The sequence below is a fragment of the Neofelis nebulosa genome, chromosome 8 (assembly GCF_028018385.1).
Source record: "Neofelis nebulosa isolate mNeoNeb1 chromosome 8, mNeoNeb1.pri, whole genome shotgun sequence".
In the NCBI taxonomy this organism is placed as follows: Eukaryota; Metazoa; Chordata; class Mammalia; order Carnivora; family Felidae; genus Neofelis; species Neofelis nebulosa.
In genome coordinates this window covers 126,636,681-126,648,119 of record NC_080789.1, presented here as the reverse complement: position 1 = coordinate 126,648,119, position 11,439 = coordinate 126,636,681, and the positions used below count along the sequence as shown (strand labels likewise).

The following is an 11,439-nucleotide window of genomic DNA, read 5'->3' as shown; positions in this document are numbered from 1 at the left end:
TGCCGCGGTTGCTGGGGGTCGGTGAGAGGTGGAGCTGTCCCCAAGCCCGTGGAGTCCGTCTGTGTTGCTGTTTTTGCCTGAGGAGTCTTCCTTCCGAGGTCGCTCCCCGACTCCCGTGGTGTCGAGGGGGAGTCCCAGCGGACGCCTGGGCACGCAGCTGAGATGCCTCTCTTTGCCACCAATCCCTTCGATCAGGATGTTGGTAAGTGCTTTTGCCGCTCCCTGTCCGCCCCGCGCCGGAGTGCAAGCCCACCCTGCCTGCTGTGTGCGGGCGCCCCTGACCCGCTGGCCGGGGCTGAGTGCTTCTCCTTTCCCGAAGCTCCTTCTTAAAGAGTTTGGAGGAGGTTGGGGGCTTGGCTCACCCTCTTTGAAAGAAATGGGACTCAGAGAGCCTGCGAAATGGGCCTTGGACTAGCACTGTGGGTTTCAAAAGAACTGCTTCTGATGTCGAGGGCCTCGGAAGAACAGCTGGTGTAGCATCTGGTGCTGGGACAGTGCTTCTGGAAGAAGAGAGTTTGAGAGCCGAGCAATATGTCACCTAGGGTAGGATGATAAGCCCTCCAATAAAGTGTTTTCCCTGGACAAATGTTAAACGTTTGGAATAGGAGAATGTTTTGGGTTAGTTTCCTTAGGGGATTTAAAAAACATTTTTGTTGACTGTAGAGAGAGGAGAGAGCTTCTGGTGCAGGGTTGATTCTCAAAAATGTTAGGAGAGATGCAAATGGAATGCTTGGAAACGACTGAAACCGAATTTAGGACCGGAACCACTGTGCTGCATTTTTTAGCCTGGCTCTCAGTACTTTAAGAGGCGTGGAAGAGAACCTTAAATCTGAGAATGTTAATTCGTTTTGATTTTGAAATGCCTTTTTTGTTTTGTTTTTCTGTTTTCTGAATCGTTGGTCTTGGGTCCTGATCGTACCGACTCAACAGGTTAGTTTTTTGTTTGTTTCTGGTCTGAGGGTAATAATTACAGGACTTTGAGTTTCCTGGAGAAGAATTTTGGGGTGATTTGAATGCACTTAGGAACCAGTTTGGCATATAAGTGTGGAATGAAAGTAAGCCATATACCATGACTAACTACCGTAGTAAAGAAATATAAGGACACCCTTTTAGACTTGCTTTTTATTTTTTAGTATAATTTAGCTACAAAAGGTAGGTGTTGAATTTTGCTTTTTAACTCTTCCTTAGAGTATGTCACTGAGTCTTGGAGGTTTGGGTTAAGACTAGAAAGGAGTTCAGTTGACCACTGCCTAGCTTGTAGTGAAATCATAGGCAAGTCACTTAAGCTCTCTGAGTCCCAGGGTGCTCATCTTTAAAGAGTGGAAAAACACATTATTTTTGTGATCAATGAAATAATATGTGTAGAGGGTCTACTACGGTGCCTTTCTATAGTAGTCACCTACCAAATGATAGCTCTTTTTGGTTCCAGTTTCAATGAATGTCCTAAATCATCAGTGGGTGGAACTTTAGAGATAGCCAATAATACTTAATAAATAATTGGAAAATCGCGTTTAATTCAGTAGGCACTTAGCACACAGATCCCTGACTCACAGTAGTTCAACTTAATGATTTTCAAATTTAGGATGGTGTGATAGCGATATGCATTCAGTAGAAACTGTACTTTGAATTTTGAATTTGGATCTTTTCCCGGGAGAGCCAGATGCAGTTGGTATGATCCCCTCTCGTGATGCGAGGCAGTGGCTCCCGTCTGCAGCTCCCCGTTAGCCGTGCAACCGTGAGGGTAAACTCCCCGTATACTTAGAACCATTCTGCATCCTTAAAACCATTCTGTTTTTCACTTTCAGTACAGTGTGCAATAAATTACGTGAGATAGTCAACATTTTACTATAAAATAGGCTTTGTATTACATGATTTTGCCCGACTGTAGGCTAATGTAAGTTTTCTGAGTACATTTAAGGTAGGCTAAGCTAAGCTGTGATGTTTGGTAGGTTAGGTATATTAAATGCATTTTTGACTTAGGATATTTTCAGCTTACTGTGGGTTGAGAGCTAACCCCTCATAAGTCTAGGAAGATCTGTATTTACAGGACACTGCCTCGGTGACATAAGAGAGTGATGAATAAGACATGGTTGCTGCTCTCAAGCAGTTTTATAACATTACAGTAATTTCTAGGGCAAATGTTCAAAATAATTTTTTTTAAGTTTATTTATTTTGACAGAGAGAGAGAGATGGGGGAAGGGTAGGGAGGGAGAGAGAGAGAATCCCAAGCAGGCTCCGTGCTGTCAAAGCGGAGCCTGAAGGAGGGCTTGAACTCACAAACCTTGAGATCATGACCTCAATCAAGAGTCAGATGCTTAACTCCTGAAACAATTTCTTAATATCTGCTTCTTTGGTTTCCAGAACTTTTATCTAGTTTTCATGGCTGTATATAATCTAGTTTTCAACTACATTCACTTTTATATCCTACTGACTTTTTGAACACATGTTTATATTGGGGTTAAACAAATTTCTTAAAGTCAAACTCTTTCCCAGTACCTTTACCACCCAATTCAAACACAGGCTCTGTCAGCCTTTATACTTTAACTTGTATTATTATGGCTTCCAAATTGCTGCACGTGCTCATGATTAAAGGCCAGCTCTGGGTCCAACTCGTCTTTCAGTCATTTCCTGATTACTCTAGCCTAAAGTTTCTTAGTGACACTTGACATTTTGGACCAGATAAATGTCTTTCTTTTGCAAGCCTATCCTGTGCAATGTAGGGAAGCCTATCCTGTGCAATGGAGGATGTTTAGCAGCATGCCTGACCTCTACCCAGTAGAGACCAGTGCGCCTACCCGCCGTCCCCCCCTCCCCCACACATGATTTTAAAAGTTTTGACATTACTAAATGTCCCCTGGGGGCACAAAATAGCTCCCAGCTGAGAACCTCTCTTTTAGCCTACTAGAATCTTTGCCCTTTTCCAAACTCCTGCAATGCTTTCTGTCTTCACCAAATTATTTAGTATTAAAGATAGTTATATTCTGTACTGTGTTTCTTAATTATTTTATTAGTTGCAACATATTAGGTGCCTAATGTTCAATTGAGAATGTCTCACTTGAGCTTACTAGATAGTAAACTTCTTGAGTGTAGGAACATTCCTTTGCTCCAGGAAAGCTTACTTTTTTTTTAACTATATTTTACAGAGAGAGAGAATGTGTGCGGGGCAGAGGGATGGGTTGGGGGGGGGGAGGGGAGAGAGAGAGAGAGAGAGAGAGAGAGAGAGAGAGAGAGAGAGAGAATCGTAAGCAGTCTCCTTTGTCCGCACGGAGCTCCACTGTGGGACTCCATCGCATAATCACGGGATTGTGAACTGAGCCGAAATCAAGAGTTGGCTGCCCAACCGACCAAACCACCCAGGTACCCCTGGGGAAGCTTACTTTTTAAAATTAGTCCGGTTCTGTATTTGGATTAATTTGCTCCACATGATCCATATATCAAAATATCATGAAAGGTTACCTAAGGAGACCTGTCAGAGACTCCCAGTAAGTAATTCTTGGAAAGAGTCCTTTAGACTCCCATGTTAACTTTTTTACTAGTATGATATGTAGAATACTGTGTGTAGAATAAATTTAACAACATTCCTTCTTCTTTGTCCATCAATGAGTATGTGACATTAAAGCAGTCCTACTAACTCACTTGATTTAATATAACTTAATGTTGTATTTGTACTTTTTCAAAATTAACTGTCTTTAGCTTTATTTATAAACTGAAATGGTGAATCAGAAATTCACTATCTGACTTATGTAATGTAACATTTTATACAAAGAGGCAAAATACTGGTCATAGCTTTTTCCTGGAAGAAATGCTGAAATGTGTTGTTAGAATGTGAGCTCTAAGAGGACAGAGATTTTTGGTTTGCTCAGTACTGTATCCCAAGCATGTAGGCCACTGTCTGCACTAATAAAACATTCAGCAAACATTTATTGAATAAATTAATCTTATTTTGGTTGTTGTGTTTCTTGCTCAGTTCAACTGTTGAATTACAATGATAACTTATTATATCGAGCTTGTATTTCAAAGTCCCTAGTGACTTCCATCTTGCCAAATCTAATGGTCAATTCCTAGTCTCTTTGTTGATCTCTTAGTTTTCGTCTTTGATATACTTTATTCAGTTGGTTTCCAGGACATCAAACTTTTTCTAATTTGCTGCTTAGCTCCATTTTAGTCTTTCTGGCTTTTCCTTTTGTGACCTTCAAATGTTGAACCAAACTTTAGGCTCAGTTCTAGAAATTCTTTTGACATTTTTCTTCTTGCAGTCTTACTAGACAATTTAACTTAGCATTAAGAATTCAGACCTTGGGGGCTCCTGGGTGGCTCAGTCGGTTAAGTGTCCGACTTCAGCTCAGGTCACCATCTCAAGGTCTGTGAGTTTGAGCCCCGCGTCAGGCTCTGTGCTGACAGCTCAGAGCCTGGAGCCAGTTTCAGATTCTGTGTCTCCCTCTCTCTGACCCTCCCCTGTTCATGCTCTGTCTCTCTCTGTCTCAAAAATAAATAAACGTTAAAAAAAAATTTTTAAGAATTCAGACCTTGGAACTATACTGCTTGAATTCAATTCCTAACTTTGCTGCTTACCAGCAGTGACCTTGGGCTAGTTGCTTAGATGTTCTGTGCATCAGTTTCTTTATCTTTAATATGGGCTATTGAGGTAAATGGTTCTTGGTTTTCTTACCTAAACCTTCTCTTTTCTTCATTCTTGCCTGTTTCAGTAGATGGCATCATCGATATTCCTGTCACTCATCTCTAATGTCTAGCTAGGAGTCATCATTGATTCTTCTTTTTTCACATTCTACATCCATTCTGTCAGTAAGATCTTTGGCTCTACTTTAATCACTTCTCCTTTCCTTACCATTATTATCTTACTAGTCCAGTCATTGATATCTCTCTCATAGACTATGGCATGAGCCTTCTAGTTGGGCTGCACAATTGCCCCCTACAATCAATTCTTATACAAAAAAGTCAGTGATCTTTTAAAAATCTTAGATAATGGCATTTACTTGCTCAGAACCCTCCAGTAGCTTTCCATCGACTTACAGGGAAATGCAAATTCCTCATTGTGGCCTACATTTAGGCTCCTTCCTGTGTCTCTGATATGATTTTGATCTCCAGACTCTATCATTCTAAGCCTCTTGGGTCAGAACACTCTGAGCTCTTCCCTGCCTCTGTCTCTGTATTGTGCTGTCTTTTTTGCTTGCAATGCCTTCCTCCCCAATATTTGAAGATCTTGATGTCCATTACATCCTTTAAGACTGTGTTCAAATGAGTTTCGAAGAGAAGCTTTCCCTAATTACTTTCTATAAAAAAATCCATTTCTACCCTCTCATTCTGTTTCCTTGTTCCATTTTATTTTTCTTTATGGTATTCAGCCACTTGACATTAATTGATTGTTCCCTGTATAAAATACAAACTCCACAGGATGAGAAAATTTCATTTCTAATTTTTTTTAATGTTTATTTATTTTTAAGACAGAGACAGAGCATGAATGGGGGAGGGTCAGAGAGAGAGGGAGACACAGAATCTGAAACAGGCTCCAGGCTCTGAGCTGTCAGCACAGAGCCCGATGTAGGGCTCGAACTCACGGACTGCGAGATCATGACCTGAGCCAAAGTCGGATGCTTAACTGACTGAGCCACCCAGACGCACCAAGAAAATTTCATTTCTATCCCTAGTATCTTAGGGACAGTATCTGATACATAGTAAGCAGTCAATAAGTATTTATCAAATAATGAATTACTGATTTTTTTTTTTTTTCATCTCCAGTCTTGTATTTCTATTGGGTATTTTGTTATCACCTAGAAATCAATCTATCAGAAAACTGAACTTATTTTCCAGTCTGGTTCTACCTTCATTATATGGTAAATATTTTACACTGTATTAGTTGTCTTGATTTGAAACCCTAGAGGCATCTCTGAATTATTACCCTGCCTCTTCTAAACCATATCTTTGTTTTTGTGATAGTACTTTTGCATTCCTAATCAGAGTACTTTGGACCAGTTCATATCCTATAGACTTGGACATGGTTTTAGTCTGTTTTGTTAGTCCATTCAGGATCATAAATCACAGCCAGTTTAATTTTCATAAATGTTAATGCTATTCTCCTGCAGTATGGTGTGATGGAAAGACCTTGGGCTCTGGGTTTAAATGGCAGCTGCAGCATTTGCTGTTAATAAATGGGCACGGTATGGACATGAACAAGTACAGAAGCCCTCTGCGTTCACTTTCCACCTTTGTAAATAGGGATAAAAATATCTACCTCATGGAGTTGTTATTAGGAATATTTATAAAAATACATGATGTTCTGATTCTTTTTTAAAATTTTTTTTTAACATTTATTCATTTTTGAGAATGAGAGAGACAGAGCATAAGCGGGGGAGGGGCCGAAAGAGAGGGAGACACAGAATCTGAAGCAGGCTCCAGGCTCCGAGCTGTCAGCACAGGGCCTGACGTGGGGCTTGAACTCATGGACTGCGAGATCATGACCTGAGCTGAGAGCTGAAGTCGGACGCTTAACCGACTGAGCCACCCAGGTGCCCATGATATTCTGATTCTTTACTGGAAATGAATATGCTTCAAGTCTGGCTTTTTCAAAATCATATTTAAACTTTCCTTAAGTATTCTTTTCTTCTGTGCTGATGACTGGTACTTCAGTTTAGTCATGTATGTCTAGATTCTTGGGAGTCATTCTTGACTTCTGTAGTAATTTTCTACGTTCCAGACAACAGACACATATGGTCTACTCTGTGCCAGCACACGGATCATGCCCTTAAGGATTCTGGTGTTGCTATAATCTCTGAGCTTTATCTTCCTAACAGGTCTTGAATCCACATTCATTTTCCCTCCATTCATTCTTCCCCTCCTTTCTATTCTCATTGCCACTGCTAGGGCAGGTTTGGGTCACTGAGCTCTTAGATGAGTACATTAGCCTCCAGCTGTTATCCCTGCCTCCAGTCTGTCCCCAGGAATTTTCTAGGTGGTTGATCGTGATATTTCGAAAATATAATAGAATCATATGGCTCCGGTGATTACGGCATTTCAGTAAATCTACAGCTTTCACAGGAATTTGACTTTTCAGCCTAGAATGTAAAACTTGTTAGCATTTAGCTCCTTTCTTACCTCTTCATCCTCACGTTCCACTTTTGTTTCTCAAGGCATGTTTCTTTGTTGGTTTTATATCACTGCTTTTTCAGGTGTGGATCCTCTGGCCTGGCATAGCCTTCTCTTCATTAGTTTTCATTAGGGTTGTTTTAAGGATATGATACATGTAAAGCACTTAACACAGTACTTGCTATAGTAAGTAATGGACAAATTTTAGCTTCTCTTATGATATAGTTAGAAATAGCTGTGGAGCCTCTAGAGACTACTCAGATTCTAAGGGATGGGATTAGTTACTGTGAAAACATGCTTGGGGAGAAATGTGAAAATTTAGAATACAGGTCTATTAAAGGTCTGATAACCACTGGGTTAAGAAATTATACTCATTGTTTCTTCTGTTTTAATTTTATTTATCCTGTAAGGTTTTCTTTGTATAGCTTTTTAGGTTTTCATTTCTATTTTGTGCTTTTCTCTGAGATGCTTCCATGCTGTTCTTTTGACGCCTACTGATTCCTTTCTGGTTAGTAGAGCTTCAGATTGCTTTTCTTTGTAAACACAGTTTCTAGGGGTCAGCGGGACTAGGGACATAAGATGAAACATTTTTGAAAAATTGATAACCATAATCTCAAAAAGACAATAATTTCTTTAAGTCTTGCTTTTTCCATTAGCTCTTTTTGATGAACTATTACATCTCCAAACTGATTGACCTTTTTTTCCCCCTATAGCTGGAACATGATGGGCAATCATCCTGTCAGCATTTCTTACCTCCCCAAATCTTTTATTAAATTTTCAAAAATGTTTATTTTAGAGAGAGAGAGCGAGCAAGCACACACAGGTGGGGGAGAAGGGCAGAGGAAGAGAGAGAGAATCTTAAGCTGGCTCCATGCTCAGTGTGGAGCCTGACGTGGGGCTCCATCCCACGGCTCTGGGATCAAGACCTAAGCTGAAATCGGGAGTTGGACGTTCAACTGACTGAGCCACCCAGGCGCCCCGATTTAGCATAGTTCTTAAGGGCCCTAGGATTTCCATAATGATGAACAAGCATTGGCTTCAATTTAGACACCAGCTGCATTAGCCTCTAACAGGAGGGTCAGCCTGTCTTTCAAAGCTTTGAAGCTAAGCATTGACTTCACTCTAGCTGTGAAAGTCAGAATTGGCGTCTTCTGCCATAAGGCTGTTTTGTCTACATTGAACATCTGTTTAGAGTAGCCACCTCCGTTATCTTCTGGATAACTTGCTGCAGCTTATACTTCAGCACTTGCTGTTTCACCTTGCACTTTGTCTTCTGGACATGGCTGCTTTCCTTAAACCTCATGAAAACTCTGCTATCTTCTAACTTCTGCAGCTTCCTTACCTTTATCAGCCTTAATAGAATTTGAAGAGAGGACATTCCTCGGGGTGAGGCTTTGACTTAAGGGAGTGTTGTGGCTGATTTGATACTCTCTCCAGCCACTAAAACTTTCTCCATATCAGCAATAAAGCTGCTTCACTTTCTTATCATTTGTGTGCTGGAGTACTAGAGTAGCATTTTCAATTTCTGTCAAGAACTTTTCCTTTGCATTCACAACTTGGCTAACTGTTTGGTTCAAGACACCTAGCTTTTGACCTTTCTCAGCTTTTGACATACCTTCCTCACTAAGTTGAATCATATCTAGTTTTTTATTTAAAGTAAGAGATGTGGCTCTTCCTGTCACTCGAATACTTAGAGGTGATTGTTGAGTTATTAATTGGCCTAATTTCAATATTTTGTGTCTCAGGGAATACAAGGCCCCAGAAGAGAGAGAGAGAGAGAGAGAGAGCCACGGAGAGAGGGGGGGAAGGAGGGAGAGAGATGGGGGAATGGCCATTCAGTGGACAGTCAGAACATACACATTTATCTATTAAATTCATTGTCTTACTATGGACGTGATTTGTGATGATCCAAAACAGTTAACAGTTGCAACATCAAAGATCACTAATCTTTGTATTCAGGCATACCTTGAAGGTATTGTGGGCTGGGTTACAGACCACTGTAATAGAGTGAACATATCAATAAAGTGAGTCAAATGAATTTTTTTTGTTTCCTGGTGCATGTACAAGTTATGTTTATAACATACCATAGTCTATTAAGTGTGCAATAGCATCACTCCTAGAAAGAATACATCTTTTTTTTTTTACAAATTTTTTTTTAATGTTTATTTTATTTATTTTTTTTTTAATTTTTTTTTTTCAACGTTTTTTTATGTATTTTTGGACAGAGAGAGACACAGCATGAACGGGGGAGGGGCAGAGAGAGAGGGAGACACAGAGTCTGAAGCAGGCTCCAGGCTCTGAGCTGTCAGCACAGAGCCTGATGTGGGGCTCGAACTCATGAACTGCGAGATCATGACCCGAGCCGAAGTCGGACACTCAACCGACTGAGTAACCCAGGCACCCCAGTACACACATTTTAATTAAAAAGTGCTTTATTACTAAAAAATGCTCACCATCATTTGAGCTTTTAGCAAATCATAATCACTAATCACAGATCACTGTAACAAATATAATAATGAAAGAGTTTGAAATATTGCAAGAATTATCAAAATGTGACACGTGGAAAAATGGTGCTGATAGACTTGCTCGAAGCTTGGTTGTCACAAACCTTCAATTTGTAGAAAAAGCATTATCTGCAGAGTGCAATAAAGTGAAGTGCAATTAAACGAGCTTTGTATTAGGGTGAGGATAATCTGAGGATAAAGTGAGATTATTATGAAGCTTTGAATTCTTTAGAAGCAAGTCTCTGTTTTTGCTTGTCACTTTTACCTTGCCTACAAACCCTGTTTTTGTCTTAGAAAATAGTTTTGATTTTGCTGTTCACAAAACCATGTTGAATTGTTACTAATAGTTTTTGTTCATCCGATTTAAAAATATTCGCTGTTTTTGTCACTGACGAAGAACTGTGCTATTGCTCTTGTTGATTGTGAGGCAGCATCGATAAAGAATTTGAATAGTTCTAGAGTTCTGAAATGTGTTGCATTTCTGATCTGTAGAAGTTTGAGTCAGATCCTGATCCTGTTTATACATTGGAGATTAAGAAGGTAGGTAGTTCACGAGTTTTCATCAAATCTGCTGACGTACTCCTGGGTACAACTTAATTCAGAACTGTAAGATCATACTCTGTTAATGGTTATAAGCAGTTTATATTTGATCAGACATAAAAATATCATTTCTAGTTAACTATTGACGTATTAGTAAGTTTTTTTTTAAGTTTATTTATTTTGAAAGAGAGAAAGAGCACGCTTGCATATGAGAAGGGAAGAGGCAGAGAGAGAGAGAGAGAAGGAGAGAGAGAGAATCCCAAGAAGGCTGCACACTGATGCAGAGCTTGAACTCACGAACTGTGAGATCATCACCTGAGCCGAAATCAAGAGTCAGATGCTTAACTGACTGAGCCACTCAGGCATCCATAAGTTAAGTTTTAATAAGCTTAGCTATTATATTTTTAAATAAGATGGTAGAATTTAAGTGTTTTCTTGTTTTTGCACTATGTTTTTAAATGCATAAGTGCACTATGTTTTTTAAAAGGCTTGCTTGGCTACCAGTCAGTAAGGATGATGAATAAATTATTTAAATACACTATCAGATCAAAGTAATGACTTGATTTCCTTTTCTAAAATGAAGTAAATGTTAGACTGGAGGATATTGATCAGGATGAGTCACTCAGTTTTCTTTGGTTTCATAGGGGTTGGGGATCCATAGGGTCTCCTCAATTAGAGGAGGGTCTAATAGAGGTTGGGTCTCGCTGGGTCTCCTCAATTAGAGCAGTTCTACTTGGATTTGGTTTACAACTGAGTTTCTTTGAAGGTAAGATTTTCTTATAAAAGAATATTGAATGAGAGTGTGTGATCTTTGTCTATGTTAATGAGATGACTCAGCATGGAAGCTGGTCACTCTAGCTTAACCTTGTGATTAGATGGTTGAGACTTTGAATCATATGATATTAGCCAGATCCCCAGGGAGGAGTAGGAGGCCTGGAGATTGAGTTCCAGGAGGTGGCTTCATAACTTCGTAACGAAATGCCAATAAATGCTCCAGACTCCAAATCTTGGTTGAGCCTCCTTGTTGGTGATGCACATTTATGTTCCAGGAGGATGATGTGTCCTGAGGGTACAGAGGCGTTGGGTTTGGGATTGTTCCAGACCTTACCCTGTGCAAGAATCTCTTTACTGGCTTGTACAGATTTGTATCTGTTGTAATAAAACTGTAATCATAAGCACTTTTCTGAGTTCTGAGTTGTTACAGTGAATTAATGAACCTGAGGGGGATAATGGGAACCCTTGAATTTGTAGCCAGTTGATCAGAAGTGCATTTGACCTGGGAACCCCTGAGCTT

At 39.9% G+C, this 11,439-nt stretch overlaps 1 protein-coding gene across 1 annotated transcript in view; it reads left to right on the top strand.

The window, feature by feature from the left end:
* Positions 1-10: 10 nt before the first annotated feature.
* STAM (signal transducing adaptor molecule) overlaps positions 11-11,439 on the top strand; it is a 77,129-nt gene continuing 65,700 nt past the window's right edge. Inside the window, exon 1 of the mRNA XM_058681788.1 lies at positions 11-202. Within this exon, the coding sequence (XP_058537771.1) occupies positions 163-202 (40 nt within the window). The 5' untranslated portion in view covers positions 11-162. The remainder of the gene's footprint in view (positions 203-11,439) is intronic.